Source organism: Puma concolor, chromosome D1, assembly GCF_028749965.1.
Source record: "Puma concolor isolate L17-30 chromosome D1, mPumCon1.1.hap2, whole genome shotgun sequence".
NCBI classification, from domain to species: domain Eukaryota; kingdom Metazoa; phylum Chordata; class Mammalia; order Carnivora; family Felidae; genus Puma; species Puma concolor.
In genome coordinates, this window is record NC_141676.1 from 5,741,574 (window position 1) to 5,760,234 (window position 18,661).

At 57.7% G+C, this 18,661-nt stretch overlaps 2 protein-coding genes across 2 annotated transcripts; one reads left to right on the plus strand and one right to left on the minus strand.

Moving 5' to 3' along the window:
• The first annotated feature begins 217 nt into the window (after window positions 1-217).
• CTSF (cathepsin F) lies at window positions 218-5,278 on the plus strand. The gene is made up of 14 exons (XM_086676826.1): window positions 218-548; window positions 765-863; window positions 1,158-1,242; window positions 1,335-1,396; window positions 1,523-1,598; window positions 2,199-2,312; window positions 2,432-2,577; window positions 2,666-2,762; window positions 2,842-2,922; window positions 3,704-3,823; window positions 3,903-3,967; window positions 4,073-4,163; window positions 4,569-4,627; window positions 4,710-5,278. The coding sequence occupies exons 1-14, from the start codon at window positions 339-341 to the stop codon at window positions 4,782-4,784; spliced, it is 1,380 nt and encodes a 459-aa protein (XP_086532952.1). The 5' UTR covers window positions 218-338; the 3' UTR covers window positions 4,785-5,278.
• Window positions 5,279-5,413: 135 nt separating this feature from the next.
• ACTN3 (actinin alpha 3) lies at window positions 5,414-18,610 on the minus strand. The gene is made up of 21 exons (XM_025915447.2): window positions 18,420-18,610; window positions 14,653-14,767; window positions 14,358-14,477; window positions 13,956-14,042; window positions 13,786-13,873; window positions 13,250-13,328; window positions 13,085-13,166; window positions 12,229-12,314; window positions 11,854-11,946; window positions 11,171-11,401; window positions 10,899-11,046; window positions 9,619-9,769; window positions 8,911-9,019; window positions 8,675-8,815; window positions 8,229-8,411; window positions 7,650-7,784; window positions 7,382-7,561; window positions 6,810-6,956; window positions 6,652-6,717; window positions 5,791-5,949; window positions 5,414-5,707 (listed from the first exon to the last, which is right to left on the minus strand). The coding sequence occupies exons 1-21, from the start codon at window positions 18,564-18,566 to the stop codon at window positions 5,549-5,551; spliced, it is 2,706 nt and encodes a 901-aa protein (XP_025771232.1). The 5' UTR covers window positions 18,567-18,610; the 3' UTR covers window positions 5,414-5,548.
• Between the last annotated feature and the right edge of the window lie 51 nt (window positions 18,611-18,661).

The window sequence follows — 18,661 nt, forward strand, 5'->3', positions numbered from 1 at the left end:
GCGGGCCATGGGTCTACGTACAGAACTGCTGCCAGGCCGCGTTGTACCCCCTCCTCCCGCCCCCCACCCTACGTCTCCCCTCCCCCTCCCCATCTCCTCCCCGTTCCCTTTCCCCTCCCCGCTGTGGCTCCAATCCGCCTTGCGGCCAGCGCGCCCCACGTGCCTCACGTAAATAACCGAGTGCGCAGGCGCCCGGGACCCGCGGCCGTTGGCCGGCTCCCCGCCGCCCCGGGATCAGGGGGAGGGACGCCGGCCCCTCTGGCCGCGGGCCGCTCCGCCCCGTCGGTTGGTCCCGGTCTGTCCGTCGGTGCGTCCGGGCCTCCGGCTTCGCCCTCGCCATGGCGCCCTGGCTGCTGCTGCTGTCGCTGCTGGGGTTGCTCCCCGGCGCCTCTCCCGCCCCGCCCCACCGAGCAGCCGATGCTCGGGCCCGGGAGGCGGCGTACCCGGAGCTACTGGGGCCCGCCCGCTTCGCCCTGGAGATGTACAACCGCGGCCGGGCTGCCGGGACGCGGGCGGCGCTGGGGGCCGTGCGCGGTCGCGTCCGCCGGGTGAGGACGCGCCGGGGGCGGGGGCTCCCCAGTGCGGGTGCGCGGGGCCCCGGTCAGTGGGTTGGCAACTTTGGTCTGGACCAGGGGTGTGGGCGCTGGACGCCCGAGAGACGAACCTCTGGTAATCGGGGAAAGCGAAGGGGGTACGGCGGGGTCGTGGGAAGGACGGGCTGAGGAGGGAATGGATGTGCCTACTTCACCCGCCCCTCCATCCAGGCGGGCGAGGGGTCCCTGTACTCCCTGAAGGCGACCCTGGAGGAGCCTCCCTGCAACGACCCCACGGTGTGCCAGCTCCCGGCGTCCAAGAAAACCCTGGTGAGTGACGGGGCTTCTGTAATTCCCCGCCCCCACAATGCGTCTGGGTCAAGTCAAGGGGAAGGGATGAGAGGCACCAACTATCCAGCGTTGAGTCACTTCACAGGCCCTGAGGGCTAGAGACTGAAATGCTCTAAAAGGGGGTGGTGGTGACAGGGTGCTGGGTGTGCCTCACTCTACACTGTGGGGGTGGTTGCCTTGGAGGCGGTCTTCACCTGAGGACCTTCCAGCTGCATCTTGCCAAGGCCTTGTTCCCATACCAGCCCCCAGACTCGCTTCCTCCTCTCCCTCCAGCTCTGCAGCTTTGAAGTCCTGGATGAGCTGGGAAAACACATGCTGCTGAGGCGGGACTGTGGCCAAGTGGATACCAAGGTTACAGGTGCTGGGATAGCCCAAGGATACTGGCATAGGTCAGATAAGACTTCACTCAGGGTTCAGCCTTGATTTCTCCTCTGTTCCAACCCCATTCAGATGACAGAAATGAGACTTTAAGTTCAGTCCTTCCACTGTTGAACAAGGACCCCCTACCCCAGGTGAGGAACCGATTTCCATGTAGGAAGTTGGCTGCTGCTTTATTTACCCCCCCTTTCCCTCACCCTGGCCTGGGCTCCGTGGTCAACTGAGAAGGACTCCTTGTGAAGACCCCTGTGCCTTTCCAGGATTTTTCTGTGAAGATGGCTTCAGTCTTCAAGGAGTTTGTTACCACCTATAATCGGACATATGGGACACAGGAAGGTGAGGACCCAGCCTTGGCTGTACCTGTCCCAATCAGATCAGGACATTCCCCTCCCCCCACTTGGTATCTTGGTGTTGGGAAGGGGAAGGACACAAGAGGCAGTGCCTCCTTTCAGAGACCCCTAAGTCCCCAAGTTCTTGCCCACCCTTCCAGGACTGGACAGCTACCTCAGGTACCTGGTCCCTTCTCCCATCTAATTTTCCTGGTCAGAAAGCATGGGCCTTTATCATTCTGGATAGAGTGGAATGGGGCAAAGACCAGATTTTCTCTGCTGGTGCCCCCGCTTCCCTGGCATGGTAGCCGTTCCCCATGACCTCCTATCTAAGGATGCCCTTAGGAGACCATTTTGGTTCTGCCTTCACTCCTAAGATGCCACCAGCGTTGCCCCCAAAGTTGATCACACCTCCTGCTCATCGCTTTTGGGTCTGCGCCTCCCCTCACCTCCAGCCCTCCCCAGGGTCTGTCCTTAAAAAGAGCTTCAGGCCTGATCCTGAACCCACCTCCTCCCAAGGGCGACAAGTGCCAGTTAGTCCTAGTGCCCCTCCTTTTATGATCTGCCTGGGGTCTGAGACTTTCCTCTCCTGCTCCTTGGTTCTCAGAAGCCCAGTGGCGCATGTCTGTCTTTTCCAACAACATGGTCCGAGCGCAGAAGATCCAGGCACTGGACCGTGGCACAGCTCAGTATGGGATCACCAAGTTCAGTGACCTTACAGGTAGAAGTGGTGGCCAGAGCTCTCGTGGAGCCTGAAAGAGTCAGGGCCTACTCCCACAGCCCCGGATCAGGGCTGCCTAATACTTTTCCCCGCCATCCCCTGCCCACCTTTGCCCACAGAGGAGGAGTTCCGCACCATCTATCTGAATCCTCTCCTAAAAGAGAACCGCAACAAGATGATGCATCTAGCCAAATCCATTGGTGACCATGCCCCACCTGAGTGGGACTGGAGGACCAAGGGGGCTGTCACCAACGTCAAGAATCAGGTTGGACCCCTAAGAAGCAATGGTGGGACATGAAGGCTGCCTTGGGGTTGGGAAGGGACCCAGCCCTGACTTTGTCCGTATCTTGCAGGGCATGTGTGGCTCCTGCTGGGCCTTCTCAGTCACCGGCAATGTGGAGGGCCAGTGGTTCCTAAAACAGGGGGACCTGCTCTCCCTCTCTGAGCAGGGTGAGCATCCCACTCTACATTCCTGTCCCCAGCCCAGCCCCTCCAGAGGGCTCCTCAGGACCAGCCTTCTGTCTCCTAGAGCTCTTGGACTGTGACAAGGTGGACAAGGCCTGCCTGGGTGGCTTGCCCTCCAACGCCTACTTGGCCATAAAGAATCTGGGTATGCATTCATGGGATCAGGATGGGCAGTGGGAGCCACTTTTCCCTCCAAAAGAAGTCACTTTGTGAGGGGGAGATATATGAGCATGGAAGTCATGTGAACTGGGTTCAGGTCTTAATGCTGGCCCTTAACAAAGACCTTGAGCAAGTCAGCTCTTTGAGAGCCTCGGTTGCCTCATCTGTGAAATGGGGATGATCTTGTTCACTTCATAGGATTGCCTTGAGTATCAAGTGAGGAAATATACATAAAGTTTCTGGTGCATAGCAGGGGTTCTTGGTGTTTTTGCTGCTTGGAGGTCTGTATTTCCGTAATACCACTAAACACCTCACCCTTTAGAAGAGGTATTAAACTGGCAATTCAGTTCGGGGGTAGGCTGCAGTGGCATGAGGATGAGGGGCTGAGGGACTGAGGTGGCTGTACAGAGACTGGGGACCTGGCAGGTGTCTGGACCAAATTGGGAACAGACTGTCTGAGCAGGACAAGCAAGCCATGGTGAAGAGTCCCCGGAATGCCAGGATGAATAAAGATCAGAAGTTGGGAATTGAGTTCCATCTTAGCCACATTTCTCGCTGGTTACTCCCCCATCCCGCTTAGTCTCTGTTTTGTCATCTCTAGAGAGAGGCTGTTGTTCAGAGGGCATGGCCTTGGTCTGGGATGGACGAGGACCTTGAGACCTCACATATAAGGGGCTGATTATAGCTCCTGGCCAGAAGACAAGTGTATGGTAAACGGGGGCCCACCTTTTCTCTCCCCTCCCCACCCCACCCCCACCATTCCCTAGGAGGGCTGGAGACAGAGGATGACTACAGCTACAGTGGCCACTTGCAGACCTGCAGTTTCTCTGCAAAGAAGGCCAAGGTCTACATCAACGACTCAGTAGAGCTGAGCCAGAATGAGCAGAGTGAGTAAGGGACAGGGTAGGGACAGGCCAGGTGGGGCTGGGGCCTGTGTGTCCCTGATGCTGTCCCTCCCCGTCTCAGAGCTGGCGGCCTGGCTGGCCAAGAAGGGCCCCATCTCCGTTGCCATCAATGCCTTTGGCATGCAGGTAAGGTCCCTGTCTCTTGCCTGTCTCTTGCTGACTCCTTTCCCACTTCTCCTTGGAGTTGGCTCCCTACTCCTTATTCTCGCCTTCCCCCCCCCCCCGCCCCAGTTCTACCGCCGCGGGATCTCCCACCCACTGCGGCCCCTCTGCAGCCCCTGGCTCATCGACCATGCAGTGCTGCTCGTGGGCTACGGCAACCGTGAGTTCCACTGACACCCTCTCTGCCCATCCGCCCCAGCTACAGGCAGAGATTGGACCACAGCAGCTCAGGGCCTTTGGAGGGGGAAATTGAGGGAATGCCTAGGAACCCTGTCCTACTCCTGCTTTGGGCCACGGGCCAGGCAGGAGCCCTCCGTCCCTTCTGTGGATGGCAAAGCTGAGGTAGTGGAAGGTTGAACTGAACTGTTACAGATGAATAATCTGCCAGAGGAAGACGGCCGGGTGCCCTCCCCCAACCCCTGAGCCGTACCAGGAGGGTGGCAGGTGTGGGCCGGTCTTGTTTTCTGCTCTTTTCCTAGTGTCTGTCACAGTAGGCTACAGCAGATACTGGGAGAGGGCCAAGTGCTGGGGGCCCTGATTCCTTGTCCTCTGCCCTGCTCCTCAGGCTCTGGCATCCCCTTCTGGGCCATCAAGAACAGTTGGGGCACTGACTGGGGTGAGGAGGTGAGTCTTGTCCCCTTGGCCGTGGCTCTCCAGCTCCCATCCTGCCCTAATGCCCTTACCAGCTCCCCTGCCTCTCTGCCAGGGTTACTACTACTTGTATCGTGGGTCCGGGGCCTGTGGCGTGAACGCCATGGCCAGCTCGGCCGTGGTGAACTGAGGAGCGTCAGCACAGGACCTGGTGCTGACCAGAGCAGCCCCTTCCTCAGCCTGACCTGCGTGTCCAGGCCCCTCCCCAGGAGGCACAGCTGGCTGAGTGATGGCCACCGGGTTACCTCAGGGTGAGAAGGCACTGGCCTAGGGCAAAACCCCTATCCCTCCCACTCCACCCCACTCCTACCCTGAAGTTCCCCAGCTGCACCTTTGTAGACTTGTGGTAGCTAGGAGGCTCTTGAGCTGAAGGATGATGCCGCCGCAGTTGATGCTGGGGCAAGAACCTTGGGCTTGGATAAGGAACAGGTGGGAAGAAAATATTCTGGTCTTAAACCCAGCTCTGTCTTCAGCTGGCTCTGGCTTCCTCTCCTGGCTTTCCTCTGTCTGATGCTATAAATTTTCTGGTTCCCCTGGATTTAGGGACAGTGTTTCCTTCCACATCTAGAGAAACTATTGTAACTACCTTTTTCTAACAGCAATAAAGAGGTGTCCTAGGTCCCAGTGTGGTGTGATTGTTTAGTACCTTTGGGCAAAGAGGGGTGGTAGGGATCCCTGGAGGGTTAAGGTTGGGCAGCTGATCCTGCTCAGGAGCATGAGGGTCCAGTGTCTGCTTCAGGAACCAAAAGGAGATGGAGAGAGGCTCACGGATGGCTCTTTATTCAGAAATACGTGGCTGGCCGTTCTCTGAGGCCTTTGCTCCAAGAGATGGATGGAATCAGCCAGAGGGAGTCTCCTCTCTCTGACTCATGTAGAGAACTTTAGGGATTGAGGTCAGAGGTCACTCTCCCCATAGAGGGCACTGGAGAAGGCCACATAGTCCAGAGCACCAGCTGGAGCCCCAGAGCCTTTGTAGGGTGCCATACGGCGGATGCAATACTCGGCCTGCTCAGCTGGGAGCTCCCGCCGCAGCTCCTCAGGGGTGATGTAGTTCTGGGGGAGAAAAGGTTATTGAGGACCCCCAGATCCTGTTCCTTGTCCCAGCCCGCCAGCCCTCTCCACCACCCAGGACTCACCTTATCTCCTGCCAGGATCTTGAAGGAGGCCACAACTTGTTCAGCTGTGTCGGTCTCGGCTGTCTCTCGTGTCATGAAGTCAATGAATGCCTGGAAGGTCACAACTCCGGCTGCGTTGGGGTCCACCATGGTCATAATGCGAGCAAACTCCACTTCTCCCTGCAGGGATAGAGGCCAGGCACCATGCGCATGGGTGCTGAAGCCAGAGGACTCCTGATGTCCCTTTCTGGGGACTGTCCAGCTTTGGCTTGATGACCCCAGTTACAAAGTGCTCTCTTCCCTCCATAGACGGTGCCGCAGCTTAGCTCTGGCTTTATAGGAAGTCCTTTCTACTAAGCTAAAAACTGCTTCCTGTTCCTGGCAATGTCCCCTATTGCCCTTTGGTCCTGATCTTTTTTTCTGGAGCTCTCTGTAGTGCTGTTTCTCTGGGGGGAAATGTTGCAAGCTAAGGCCCTTTTGTTTTTTTCTTTTAAAACTTATTTTTATTTTTGAGAGAGAATCTTAAGTAGGCTCCATGCTCAGCACAGAGCCCAACGCAGGGCTCAGTCCCAGGACCCTGGGATCGTGACAGCCAAAATCAAGAGTTAGACACTCAAACAACTGAGGCACCCAGGGGTACCACAAGCTCAGGCTTTTGAGTCACATAGAACCAGATCCAAATGCTAGCTGTGTCCTTGAGCAAGTTAATTCACCTCTCTGAGCCTTTGATGGCCCTGCGTGAAAGGAGGTAATTTTGCCCAGCCCCGGTGGGTGTGATGAGGAAATGAAGTGCACGAGGAGGGGGGAGGGGTGCAGTAGGTGATCGGTATGCAGGAGAGAGGCACTGATGGGGCTCCTGCGATGCGGTCTGGGGGCACTCACCAGGTCATAGCCCATGGAGATGAGGCAAGCTCGGAAGTCATCAGGCTCCATCATCCCATTCCGCTTCTGTAGCGCATGAGTGGATGTCAGACTTGGTCTGCCAACCCCCCGCCCTGGCCCCCAGGTCCACCACCCCACGGGGCTGGGCCCCTGCTGACCCGGTCAAAGTGGTTGAAGGACGCCCGGAACTCGTTGAGCTGCTCCTGGCTCAGGCCCTTGGCGTCTCGGGTCAGTACCTGGTTCTCCACCTCATTGATAGTGCGGGCGATGGAGGTGAGCAGCTGCTCCCAGCCTACGCGGATGTGCTGCGGGGTCGGTGGTGGGCCAAGTCAGCGGGCGGCCAGTGCCTGGCCGCTGGTGCTAGCTTCACTTCCAATCTGCTGTGTGCCCCTGGGAGAGTCTTCCACCTTATTGGGGCTGTGTCCCTATCTGGAGGTTCCACTGAGTGGCCTCCAGCGGCCCTTCCTGCCTTGCAGTCTGGCGACTTGTTACGTATTAAGTGTTGATCAACTGGTCATGGCAAGACCTGGCCTGGCTTTAGACTCCTGTGTGACTCTGGACTGGTCACTTCCCCTCTCCAGATCTCAGTATCCCCATGGATACACTGGGGGACCTGGACAAGCTGAACTGGGGACCCTCCTGGGGCAGACGTGCTATGTCCGGCCACGGCTGCCCCCAGGCTTCCCTGGCCAGTGCCACCTCCCCTCTCTCCTCAGCAAGTGGATCCCACCTCCATGCTGTAGACGGTGTGCTTGTTGTCGAACACCAGGCTCTCCTGCAGAAGCTGGTGGTCGCCCTCCAGCCGGTCAATGTTGCTCTTGTAGTTGATGATGTTCTGCTCCTGTTGCCGCAGCCCGGCCATCTGTTCCTCCAGAGACCCGGCCATCCCTGTTGCTAGGCGCCCCACCTCCTGTAGGGGGACCCAGGCGGGATGTGAGCTCCCTGTGGCCTGGCCCTGGCCCCACTCCCCCAGCTCGACCGCACCATCCAAGCCTTACCTCCACCTTCGCCTGGATCCAGGGCCCAACAGCATTGGCTTGAGCTGCAAACTGTCTCCGGAGCCTCTCGTTCACCTGCTGCCGGGCCAGCTCCTCCTGCAGCGTCTGGTCACGGCTGGGCACCAGCTTTCGGACCTAGGAAGGAGGGTGCTTGTGCATGGGTCAGCTCTGGGAGCGAGAAGATGGCTTTGAGGGGAGGTGGGCTCCGACCCCTAAAACAGGCCCTGCAGCTCTGAGCCAAGATGTCTGGGCTGTATGGACAAGCTCTTGGACAAGTCATTTGACCTCTTGTCTCCTCATCTGTGAAACGGTGCTGATGATATAACTGATAGCTAACCTAGGTTGTTTTATAAAGATGTCCACACCCAGGCTCAATACAGGAAAATGCTGCTGTTATAGCCATTTTACAGACGGGGCCATGACAGGAAGGGTGACTTATCCAGGGCTACATGAAGTCTGAGAGACCCCAGATCCCAAGGCGGACTTGGTTCTCCATATCTTGGGACATCTGAGGTTTCAGGGCAGTTAGAATGCACAGGAGTGGGTGGGAGGCAGGGAGAGGTCACAGGCAGTACTGACCATATCCCACTTAGCGTTGATGTCCTGCGGTGTGAGGTTGATGTAGGGGTTGGTGAGGCTGGGCCGCAGCCCGTACGTTTGGCAGATCTTCTGGATCTCACCCTGGATACCCAGGATGGCCCCTCTTTCTCGGTCAGCCTCGGGCAACGTAGCCTTGAATTGGTCGTGTGCAGTCAGCAGGCTCTGGGAACGACAGGAAGCATCAGCCAGCACCCTTCACTTCCCACAGGCAACAGGGCAGCAGCGTGCTCCAGGCCACCCAGCAGGTCCCTGGCAGGGCTGGCTCAACCCAGGCCTCCAGTCTCCCAGCCTAACACTTGGTTGGGAACTGGGGTTTCCCTCCCACCCCCATTCTCCAGGAACCCAAAAGAATGGCTGACAGGATTCCAGGCCAGCTTCCCCATCATCCCATCCAGCACCCCCGCACCCAGAACCCCCGCATCCACCTGGGTCTCCTCCACTGAGTGCACCAGCCACACATCCTGCAGGTCCTCCACGGCACCATCCAGCCAGTTGTTGAAGGGTGCCGCCCGCCGGGCAAACTCCAGCTGCAGCTGGTCAATGGTCTCCAGGAGCTTCTCCATCCGCTAGGAGCCATGGGGATGGTGAGTCAGCAGCCTGCCCACAGGCGCCTCACCAGCCTCCGGTCTCCAGCCCCCAGTTCTCTGGCCCCCAAGCCCACCTCCAGCGCGTCCCTCCTCTTCTGGGTCAGTGTGCCCAGGTTGTCCCACTGGTCACAGATGGCCTGGCAACGGCTGTTCACCGAGGCCGCATCATGGTAGTCCAGCTCACTGGGGGCGAGAAAAGGGATGATCGTGGGGTCAGACCACAGCCCAGATTTCCACCTGACTGTCCTCCTGGGACTGGAACCTGTGCCCCAAATGAAGGCGGGGGTGTCAGGGGAGGTGTGAGGGAAGCAGGGCAGTCCTGGGGGTGGAGATGGGGGTTCCAGTGTGATCTCTGGGTAGGGGCTGCCGGCAGATCCTCAGCTCCAGTCCCTCGGGGAGCTCGGATGTGGGAGGTGGGTCGTGTTTCAAGGGTGGGATTGCTCGAGAAGGGGCGGGTGTACAGGAGGTGGGGGGCGTGGTCAAGGCTGATGGGGAGGTTTTGGGAGAACCGGCCACGGAGCTGAAGGGGGCTGAAGGGGGCGGCCAGGTTAGGGGTGGCCCAGGAGGGTGAGGCAGGCCAAGCACGGGTAGGAAGTGCGGGTCCCAGGTGGGGACAGGACAGGATTACGGGAGGAGGGGAGGAGCAAGTGGTGACGGGGAGAGACGTGAGCACCAAGGCAGGGCTGCTGACTTGAGGGCAGCGGGGAGCCCGGGTGGGCGGAGGGACGAAGCCAGGTAGGGGCGTTGTCACCGGGGCGAGCCGGGAGGCGGGCCACGCCTACTTGAGCTCCTGGGCCAGAGCGGCGATGTGCTCCACGCGGTCCTGGTGCGCCGCCAGGTCGCTCTCAAAGGCCTCGTGGCGCCGCAGCAACGCCCGCACCTCCTGCAGCGAGGCCGTCTCGTAGTCGCGCTGGCTCAGCATGTCCTCCTTCCCTACTCAGAGAAAGGACCGGCTCGGGTCACCCAGCGGCGGCCACGGCGGGAGAGGGGGTTCGAGCGAGGCTGCGTGACCTTGGAGATTCCTCATCTGTGAAATGCAGGTGGTCACACCTGCCCGGCCTATCGGCCTAGAAGTGAAGCTCCTGTTCCAGGGCATGACCTGTAAATCACGTCAGCGTCCCCGGATCCTGCACGTTTCAGGGTGGCCCTTGGTACAGTTCGGGTATTATTGCATATCGAACTACCTCCCAACGACTAATGAGCCCCTGACCTTTGCTCACCAGTTTCCCCAGTGCCTGCCACAGTGCCTGACCCTTGGTAGACCTTCTAGGAATATTTGTTGGATGAATGAATGATGAATATAAAAGTGCTTTCAGAGTGAATTACCATAATTACACAGATAAAACTACAATAATAATAATTGCAGCAGCGACAATTTATTGAGTACCTTCGCATCTTGCAGAGCTGGTAACAGGCTTAAAGATTCAGAAACCCCTTAAGAGTCACAAAATGGCTGTGTATTTAGGGAGTTTTTATATCAAAGCATTGTTATTCTTTGTGCCCATAATCCATTATCAGATGTTTGTTCGTTATTTTATTTATTTATTTATTTATTTATTTATTTATTTATTTGTTTATGTACTTATTTATTTACTTATTTTGTTCATTATTTTTGACAGAATTCATTTATTTGTAGGATTAAAATCCCTGGTAGAGTACGGAATGAATGTTTTCGTACAGAGTGTTATATTTGACTCATGCAGTATTTTGCCACCAATATGCTTTGAGTATAACATAATTGCTGTTAGCATTGAGGACTCACCTGCTACATGTACAAATAAAATGCTAAATGACAGATTAATCAGAGCAGACCTACAGAAGGCCAGAGCTGGGAGACAGGGCTTGAAGTTCACAGATGAAGAAGCCGTGGCACAAAGAGGAGAAGTGACTTGGTCGCACAGCAAGTCAGGGTAGGACTGGAAAACAGGTCCCCACCCCCAGCCCACCTCCCTAGTTCCTGGCAGAACAAGTGCTCCTGACCTGTGCATTTTGCCAGGACCCCCCTCCCCCACATACCAGTTTTCACCCCAGGACAGACCCAAGCCCCATGAGGTGTACCTACCCCGGGTCCAGGTTTCGTGCAAGGAGGCCTTCTGCTGGAATTTCTCAGCCAGGTGCTGGAGCCGCTGCAGGCGACGGATCTCCGAGAGCAGCCAGTCCTCGTAGCCTTTCTCCACCTGCTCCAGCCCACGCCATGCGTTGGCGATGTCCTGTGGGACAGGCAGAGGTGTCTTCCGTCACGGTATGCCCATTGTACAGATGGGGACACAGAGCCCAATGTCGCCCAGAGGAGGTGGGCAGAACGGGGGTCACCCCATCCCCGGCCTGGCTCACCGAGACGAGCTTGCCCTCCGAGGGCATGAAGGCGGGCCGGTGGCTCAGCCGCAGCTTGGTCTGCAGCGTATTGAAGTTGATTTCCAGCTGGCACTTCTCCTGCACTCGGGGCGGCTTGTGCAGGCGCCGGTAGTCCCGGAAGTCCTCCAGCTTGCGCTGCATGGCACTCATGCTGGGCTCGCCCACACGGTTCTCCAGCCACGGTATGGTGCGGCGGATCCATTCCAGCAGCTGCCAGGGCCAGGCAGGTGCAGCGCAGAGAGCTCTGAGCCAGTCTGCTCGCCCCTTCCACCCCTGTCCACCCACACCCCGGGCTGTGGCCGGAAGGAGGGGCCTCCAGCAGAATGGGGGTCCCCGCTAATCAGGGAAGGAGTGGGATGGTAAATGTCTGAGTCCAGGGACCAGCATAGGCTAGCACAGAGCAAAGGGTCATGAGACTGCCTACATATGAGTGAACAGATAAATGAATGAGTAAAGCAATGAATGATGAGGGAATCAGTGAATGACCAGGAGCTTGGACAGGCAGCAGAGGGCAGGAGATGAGTGAAGATGGCAGGAAGAGGCTGGAGAAGGCCAAGGCCAAGGCCCTGGGGTGAGGGAGGCTCTGTGGGCCCGGGCTTGGGCCGGGGTTGGCGGAGCACAGGTAGGGGAAGGGGAAGGGCCCTCTCTGGCCTCAGTCTCACCTCACTGGCAAGCTTCTCGTACTCCTCCATCAGCTTCTCGTTCTCCTGGTTCACAGCCAGCACCTTACAGATCCTGTTGGCAGCCGTCTCTGCCTGTCGCGGGAGGCCGAAAAGGTGGGCACTAGAATGAGCTACTGCTTTCCCTGACACAGCTTTCCTCCGTAAAGCCCTTACAATTTGGATCCGTGCAGGTAGGGGAGCACATCTTTTAGGATGAGGAGGGAGCTCCCAGACCGGATGCCTCTGCTTCTGAGTTCCCCAGAGACTGAGTATATGTGGCTGGGACAGTGGCACTCCCACCCACATGGGGCCCAGCACCTCCAAACGTCGGACCACAAGCCCAGCCCAGGCAGCAGTAGCGGGGGGCCCCCTTACCTGCTCAGCCCCGGCGAAGGCGTGGTAGAAGCAGGAAACATAGGTCATGATGGCCTTCTCATCAGGCTTTGGGGTGTTCACGATGTCTAGGGGACAGCAGTGAGATACAGGTATTTATTGCCCAAAGCCAGGCTTGAGGAATGGGCTCACGCCCCTAACAAGGCAGAGAGCTCCCTCGAGACGGTAAGGGTGGAGACATCTAGTCACAGTTACCAACCGCCAGCTACCCCAAACCTAGCGTCTGCCTCTTCCCTGGAGCCCTCCCCAATCACCCCAGTGTCCAGCAACCTGCCCCTCTGTGGGGTGAGAAAAGCGTAAGGGAGCGGGTGAGTGAGCAGACACGCAGCCCTCAAGAAGCACCAGCCCACACTGCCCGGTGTCTCTAACCATCCCATCCCTCTGTGGGTCCACCTGTCTTCTGTCTTTTCCCCAAGTCCTCATCCATTGGTGCCCACAGACCCAGGGCACCGGGCACAGTAGGTGCTCAGAAAATGTTTGCTGCTTCGATTGACTGAAGACTTGACTGGGCACAGGGACAAGAGGCAGGGCCTGCCCTTAAGGAGCTCCATGCTCCCAGGTACCCAGCTAACAGATCTGAGACAGAAGGTGGCACCATGAGGGAAGAAGAGGAGAGGCTGCTTCCACTGGCTGGTGAGGGGTAGGCAGGAATGACAGAGGGCTCCTGGAGAAGGGGGCCTTGGGCAGGAAGGATTCTGATGGAGGCAGGGGGGGGGGGGAGAGGAGGGGGAGGGGAGAGAATTCCAGGAGGAGGGAAGAGCAGGGGCAAAGGTGAGAGGGTGGGACCACGCCATTGGTCAGTAAGTGGAGTCCTCGCCCAGGCTAGACTTCCTCTCACCTTCGGCATCCAACATCCTGGGGATGTCCAAGTATTTCTCCGCCACCTCAAAGGCAGTGTTTAGGTTGCCAATGGGGTCATCCTAGATGGGCAGGAGCAGGGACAGGTGAAACGGCAGCTGAGGGCAGAGGTGGGGAGTCGGGGCTGGGAGTGACAGAGGCCTACCTTGCGCAGCTTGGCATAGTCGATGAGGTCAGGGCGGTGTCGGTGGATGAGAGCACAGAGAGCCAGGCCATCCTTCCAGCTGGACAGACAGAAGTGGGGGTCAGTCCCGGATTCGAGCCGAGGCTCTGTGCTTCCCTCACTCCAGGAGCATCCCCATCAGGACAGCCTCATCAGTAAAATGGAGTTGTCTAAACTCCTTGGCTTGGCATTTGAAGCCTTTCATTACCAGAGTTGGACCATCTCCTCCAAGCTTATCATGATTCCTTCACATACCCTGTCCTTGGGCCACACCAATATCTAGATATTTTTGCTTACAAGGTCCCCTCTGGCTGGAATGTGGTTCCAGGGATGCCTCCAATGCACCCTCCCTCACCCTCCTGGATTCCATCGCAACATCGACTGAGTCCTCCTATTTTCAGACACTGTGCCAGGAACTTGGCTGTGACCTCTCCTCTCCTGGGGCTTGTGATAGGGGCCAGCTCTGTGCCCCAGAGCCCAGCAGAGGCCCGTGTGCATGTGCTGACCGGCTGACAGACCTGGTGTGGAAGTTCTGCACGTTGACGTTGCGGTACGGCGCTGTCTTCCGCTGGCACCACAGGAGCAAGCCTTCCTTGGCCGAGGTTTCTGGGTGGGGGTGGGGAGAGCTATTAGCTGGGGAGAGGGGTCTGGGCCAGCCCTCCCACTCTACCGCTTCCCCACCACTCACCCTCCACAGAGATGTCCTGGATGGCGAAGCGAAGGATGATGGTCCAGATCATGCCCAGGGTCATCTTCAGGTTCCCGTCAACAATCTCTGCAGGGTGGGGAGTGGGGATGGATTCCAGCCGACATTCAGGGCCTGTACCACCTCAGCTGCCTTCCCTCCTGCTCCGCTCTCCGGCCCTTGTCCCCCATCCCAGAGCCGGTACCTAGTAAGTGTTCAATCCCGGAACACCTACCAGCGCCAGGTCCTGTGCCAGCACTTTGGGCACGTTTGCCCCTTAACAGCCCCTCCCAAGAGGCCTGGATGGTCGACTCCGTGGGTGAAGAGACTGAGGCTCACAGAAGCGACTTGATGCGGGGACCGCCCTCCAACCCCCTCCCAGGTCTTCTCCTGCCGCCTCCCTACCTTCGGCACCAATGGACACCAGCTTAACCCCCTTGCTGGCAATGAAGTCCAGGGCCTTGTTGACGTTGGCGATCTTGTGGAAGCGCATCTTGCCTTTGTCTGGCCTGGGTAGCCTCTCTCCTGGGTGTAAGAGGAGAGGTCAAGGGTCAGAGGTCACAAGAAAAAGCTGAAGACCCTGTCCTCAAACTTCCCCCTCCCCCACTTCATCCCCTCCAGCACTCTGCTGCCGCGTTCCCCCAGCTCTCCGGATTCTCCTAGGTCCCAGGGTCCCGGTGCATTGATTCGCGCCCCTCACCTGAAATGACCTCCAAGAGTAACATGAGTTTGAGGCCATTGCGGAAATCCTCCTCGATGTTTTCAATCTGGGTGCCGGCCTTGCGCAGGTGTGAGTTGCACCAGGCAGTGAAGGTCTGGGGGGCAGAGGACAGCACTTAGACCCTAGCGCCGGCTCTGGGGGACATCAGGGTAGATCTCAGAGCCCGGGCCCCCGATTCAAGTCCTGGCCCAGCCACTGACTTGCCATGCAAGTCCTTTTCTCTCTCTGAGCTTTAATTCTCCTAGAAAAGGAAAAGTGGGCGCTGGGGCCCGCACAGGTCCCAGTTTGGACCTGGGACACACCAGTTCCGGTCAGTCTCAAGCACCTGAGGGCGAATTAGAAAAATTGTAAAGCATACGCTCCGAAGTGTGGGGCCCTCCCACACACAAGGGCCAATGCAGGGTGATACCGCCCTTCTAAGGCCTGAAAAATTCTGGACTGAAGCATGTCCGGCTCTGAGGGTTGTGCCTGAGGAACTGTGCACCCGTGTTACTATTATCTCAGCCCCACTGCCCTCCCGGGGCTGTTGTGAATGGGCCTCCAAGTAGAACGTGAGGGTGTGAGAGCTTTGCAGGTCGCAGAGGATCATCTGGGCACAAGCGCAGCCTAACACGGCTCCTGGAGGTGACTGCCCTTCCCCTCTCCCTGGAGTCATCCTCAGCCTCAGCCTCTGTCTGGGATGGGAGGGGGGGGCTGCTGTGCAGTTGGGTGTATATTGGGGATGGGCGTGACCTGGTGCAGCCTGGTGCACAAGTTTCCACCAACCTATCAAGCCTTCAAGCCCTGGATTCTGCCATTAGCCACAGAGTCCTTGGTAGAATCTATCCTTGGGCTCCAACTCACTCACTGTGGCCCAGGGTGCACCCCTTGCCCTTTCTTGGGCTCAGTCTCCCCATTTGTACAATTAATCGCCCAGACTTCACGATGTCCCAGGTCTTTCTTCCTCCAATCTGGCAGGATTCTAGAATTCAGAGCATTCCCCCACCACAGAGCAATGAATTCTGGGAGGTGGCCCTGGAAGTCAATTGGAATTATTTCCCTCAGATAGCTTCCCTTCCCCAGACCAGCTTTTCAGCTGTCCTTAGAGCTGGATGTGAAAGATGATGCTTTAAATACTTGAAGGACTGTCGTTGCTAAGGAAAGAAAGTGAGCTTCCCGTTACTGGAGGTATACAAGGGAGTCTGAGCACTACTGGTTGGGGCCCCAAGCACAGGAGAAGGCAGTCGGATTCTCTGTAGTTCCCTCCAAACTCAGAGTCTGAGATGCTCTGGGTCTAGATAAGGCAGGGAGGAGAGGCAGGACTGGGTGGGGGTTCCATGGCGGAGGAAGGGGCATTCTTTCCTTTGATAAACATGACTCTTAATGAGATGTGGTCCCTGCCGTAAAGGAGCTCACGGTCAATTGAAGAGTCACGTTGGTCTGAGAAGTGCTGGGAGAGACTAGTGTCAGGGAGAGGAGGGAAAGAACTCTTCAAATCAGATGGGGGGCCTCCTGGAGGAGGCTACTATCTGATCTGAGCTGCAATGGAAGGGCAGGAATTATTCAGACAGAGAAGGGCAGGCAAGGGCACGCCAGGCAGGGCCAGCGCCACGGGCAAATGCTCAGCAGGGAGAAACAGCTGTGAGGTCTGTGGGGCTATAGCTATCTGGGTGCCGCTGGAATGAAGCTGGGGGTGTTGGGGTATAAGTGGTGAGAAGCAGGCCGGAGGGGCGGCAGGGGCCAGGTCATGCACGATCTTGGGTGCTAAGCCAGGGACTTTCAACTCGATCCTGAGGGCAACAGGGAAGAGAGGGAAGCTTTCAGGCAGAGGGAGGTGGGCAGAAAAGTGTCTTAGAAAGCTCTTCCTGGTTACAGAGTGGAGGCAAATGGCTTGGCAGAGCAGAAGGGAGAGGTGAGGAGGTGGTGCCCAGGACCAGGGTGAGAGAGGAAGGGTGTCAGTGAGGCGGCATAGGGCAGGATCAGACAGATGGGGTAGAAACTCTTTTCCTTGCTGAACTGTAAGCTCCCTGAGGCAGAGGCTTTGTTTTGTTTCCTGCTGAATTCCTGACACCTAAAACAGCACCTGGCCCATAGTAGGATCTCCCTAAGAAATACCGAATGAATGTTTTTGAATGAGGTTGAACGAAGAGGACTCAGGCATCGAGTGCTCCAAGACCCAGAGGAAGTGCAGGGGTGGAGTGGGGCTGAGGATGAGCACAGAGATGCTCAAGTTGGAGGAGAAAGAAACTCTGGAATGGCCAACTCCCAGACATGTTGATTAATTTCCAGAGCGTCTACGTTGTGCAGCCGTTGAATGAATGGATGAGGCGGGCGGCTCTAGGTTGAGTTAGAAGGATATCCCTGCTATTTTGTTAAGTGATGAAGGCAAGTTACAGACTAGCACGTGTCTTATGAAGGGCGGGCGGACCCGGACCTGAGAGAAACATGGTGGGTGGGGTAGGGATAGGGGTTGTGGCAGAACAGATGGCAGCTGGAGCCAGGGGCAGGGATGACATCACCGGGAGATGGCCAGACCCAAGGACCGCAGCCTTGCTCGGAGACAGGTGCGGGAGGAGCTTGAGGGGAAACGTGTCACCGGGGGCACCCCAGCCTAGTCAGCTGAGCCTGCCAGTCTCTGGGGTCATCTCCTGTCATCTAACCCAGCAGGAGTGCTCTGATTCTAAACCCTAGGATTCTCAGATCCTGCAAATTCCACCGAGCACTCCTGTTCCCTGCCCTTTCCTGGAGTCGCACACTGTTGGCAAATGCTGAGCGGGGTCCGATGACTTCATGGTGTCCTCCCTACCCCTGGCCTGCCACTCCCCAAAGTTTCCTCACTCCAGCCCGGATCATTTTCTCTTTTGGGAACCCAGGTGTTCTGCCCCCTCCACTTGGGAAAGTCTGGGAGTGAAAATAGATCAGGGAGGGGGCCCGAGTGCCCTACAAGGCTGGGCCTGGGCAGCAGCTGCCCGTGTGCCCACTCCAGCTCCCTCAAGGCGCTGCCTCAGCACAAAGTGTCCATCTGGCCGGAGCGTCAGGTTACTGTGTAAGGGGACCCAGGCTCCCCTCCTCCTTGACCCTGTGGCCTTTTCAGCGGACTTAGGGCCTCTGGGGTGGGAAGGGGTATCTTGAGAAGGAGTGGGGGTGGGGCAGACAAGGGGCAAGGACTCTCAGGTTGGGAGGGGGGTCCTGCTTTCTGACAGCATATGATTTGGGTTCTCTCTCTGCCCGTTTCGGGGCTTCAGGTTCCTCATTTGACAATTGGGATGGAGTCGAAATGAACCCCAGGGTGGAGAGAATAGAGAGAAGAGAGTGGGGAGGGGTCTGGGATGGTTCCCTCCTCCCGTACACTCCGAGGTCCACCAGTTGCCCAGCTGCAAGTCCTCTGGGTGGGGTCTAGGATATTTAACTAGAGGGTTGGTGGTGTGGGGAGAAAGATTATTCTCCCCACGCTCCCCAAACTTGGATCTCCTGGGCTTCACCCAATCCCTTTTCGCCAACAGAAGTGGGGCAGTGGGCACTGGGTAATGAACCCTGAGGGGTGGGGACCCCAGAAACTCTACTGGTTATCCTAAACCCCTCATGAGCGCTCCCAGCCCTCTCTTCCAGACCTAGGGGACGGCAGAGGACTGATGGGCAGAGCCTGGGATAGGGAGTGGCTCTCCGGGTTAAGACAGGCTCTGCCCCAGACCTGCTGAGATGCCAAGGACAAACCGCCCGTCTTCTCAGGCCTCAGTTTTGCCATGTGGAAATGGGTGAGCACTCACTTTCCGCTGCTGCTTCTCCCAGGCCGGGTCCAGCAGTAGGTCGCGGTCCCAGTCCTCCTCCTGTTCCATGTACTCGCCGCCCCCGCCGCCGCCCGCGAAGGGCCCCTCCCTGACCCCCAGACCCTCGGGCTGCATAACCATCATCATCTTGCTCGGGCTCCTGGCTCCGCTGCGCTCGGCGCTCTCCAGAACACCGGGGCCGCGTTAAGTAGCTCCCCGCCCAGCCCCGGATCGGATTCGCG

Excerpts from the sequence above, each read along its gene's own strand:
- ACTN3 (XM_025915447.2), bottom strand. The coding sequence starts at position 18,566 with ATGATGATGGTTATGCAGCCCGAGGGTCTGGGGGTCAGGGAGGGGCCC. Across the intron at positions 13,167-13,249 it reads ACTATGCCAAGCTGCGCAAG|GATGACCCCATTGGCAACCT; the intron begins GTAGGCCTCTGT and ends CTGCCCATCTAG. Across the intron at positions 6,718-6,809 it reads CCTTCAACCACTTTGACCGG|AAGCGGAATGGGATGATGGA; the intron begins GTCAGCAGGGGC and ends CATGCGCTACAG.
- CTSF (XM_086676826.1), top strand. The coding sequence starts at position 339 with ATGGCGCCCTGGCTGCTGCTGCTGTCGCTGCTGGGGTTGCTCCCCGGC. Across the intron at positions 2,923-3,703 it reads CTTGGCCATAAAGAATCTGG|GAGGGCTGGAGACAGAGGAT; the intron begins GTATGCATTCAT and ends ACCATTCCCTAG. Across the intron at positions 3,824-3,902 it reads GCTGAGCCAGAATGAGCAGA|AGCTGGCGGCCTGGCTGGCC; the intron begins GTGAGTAAGGGA and ends TCCCCGTCTCAG.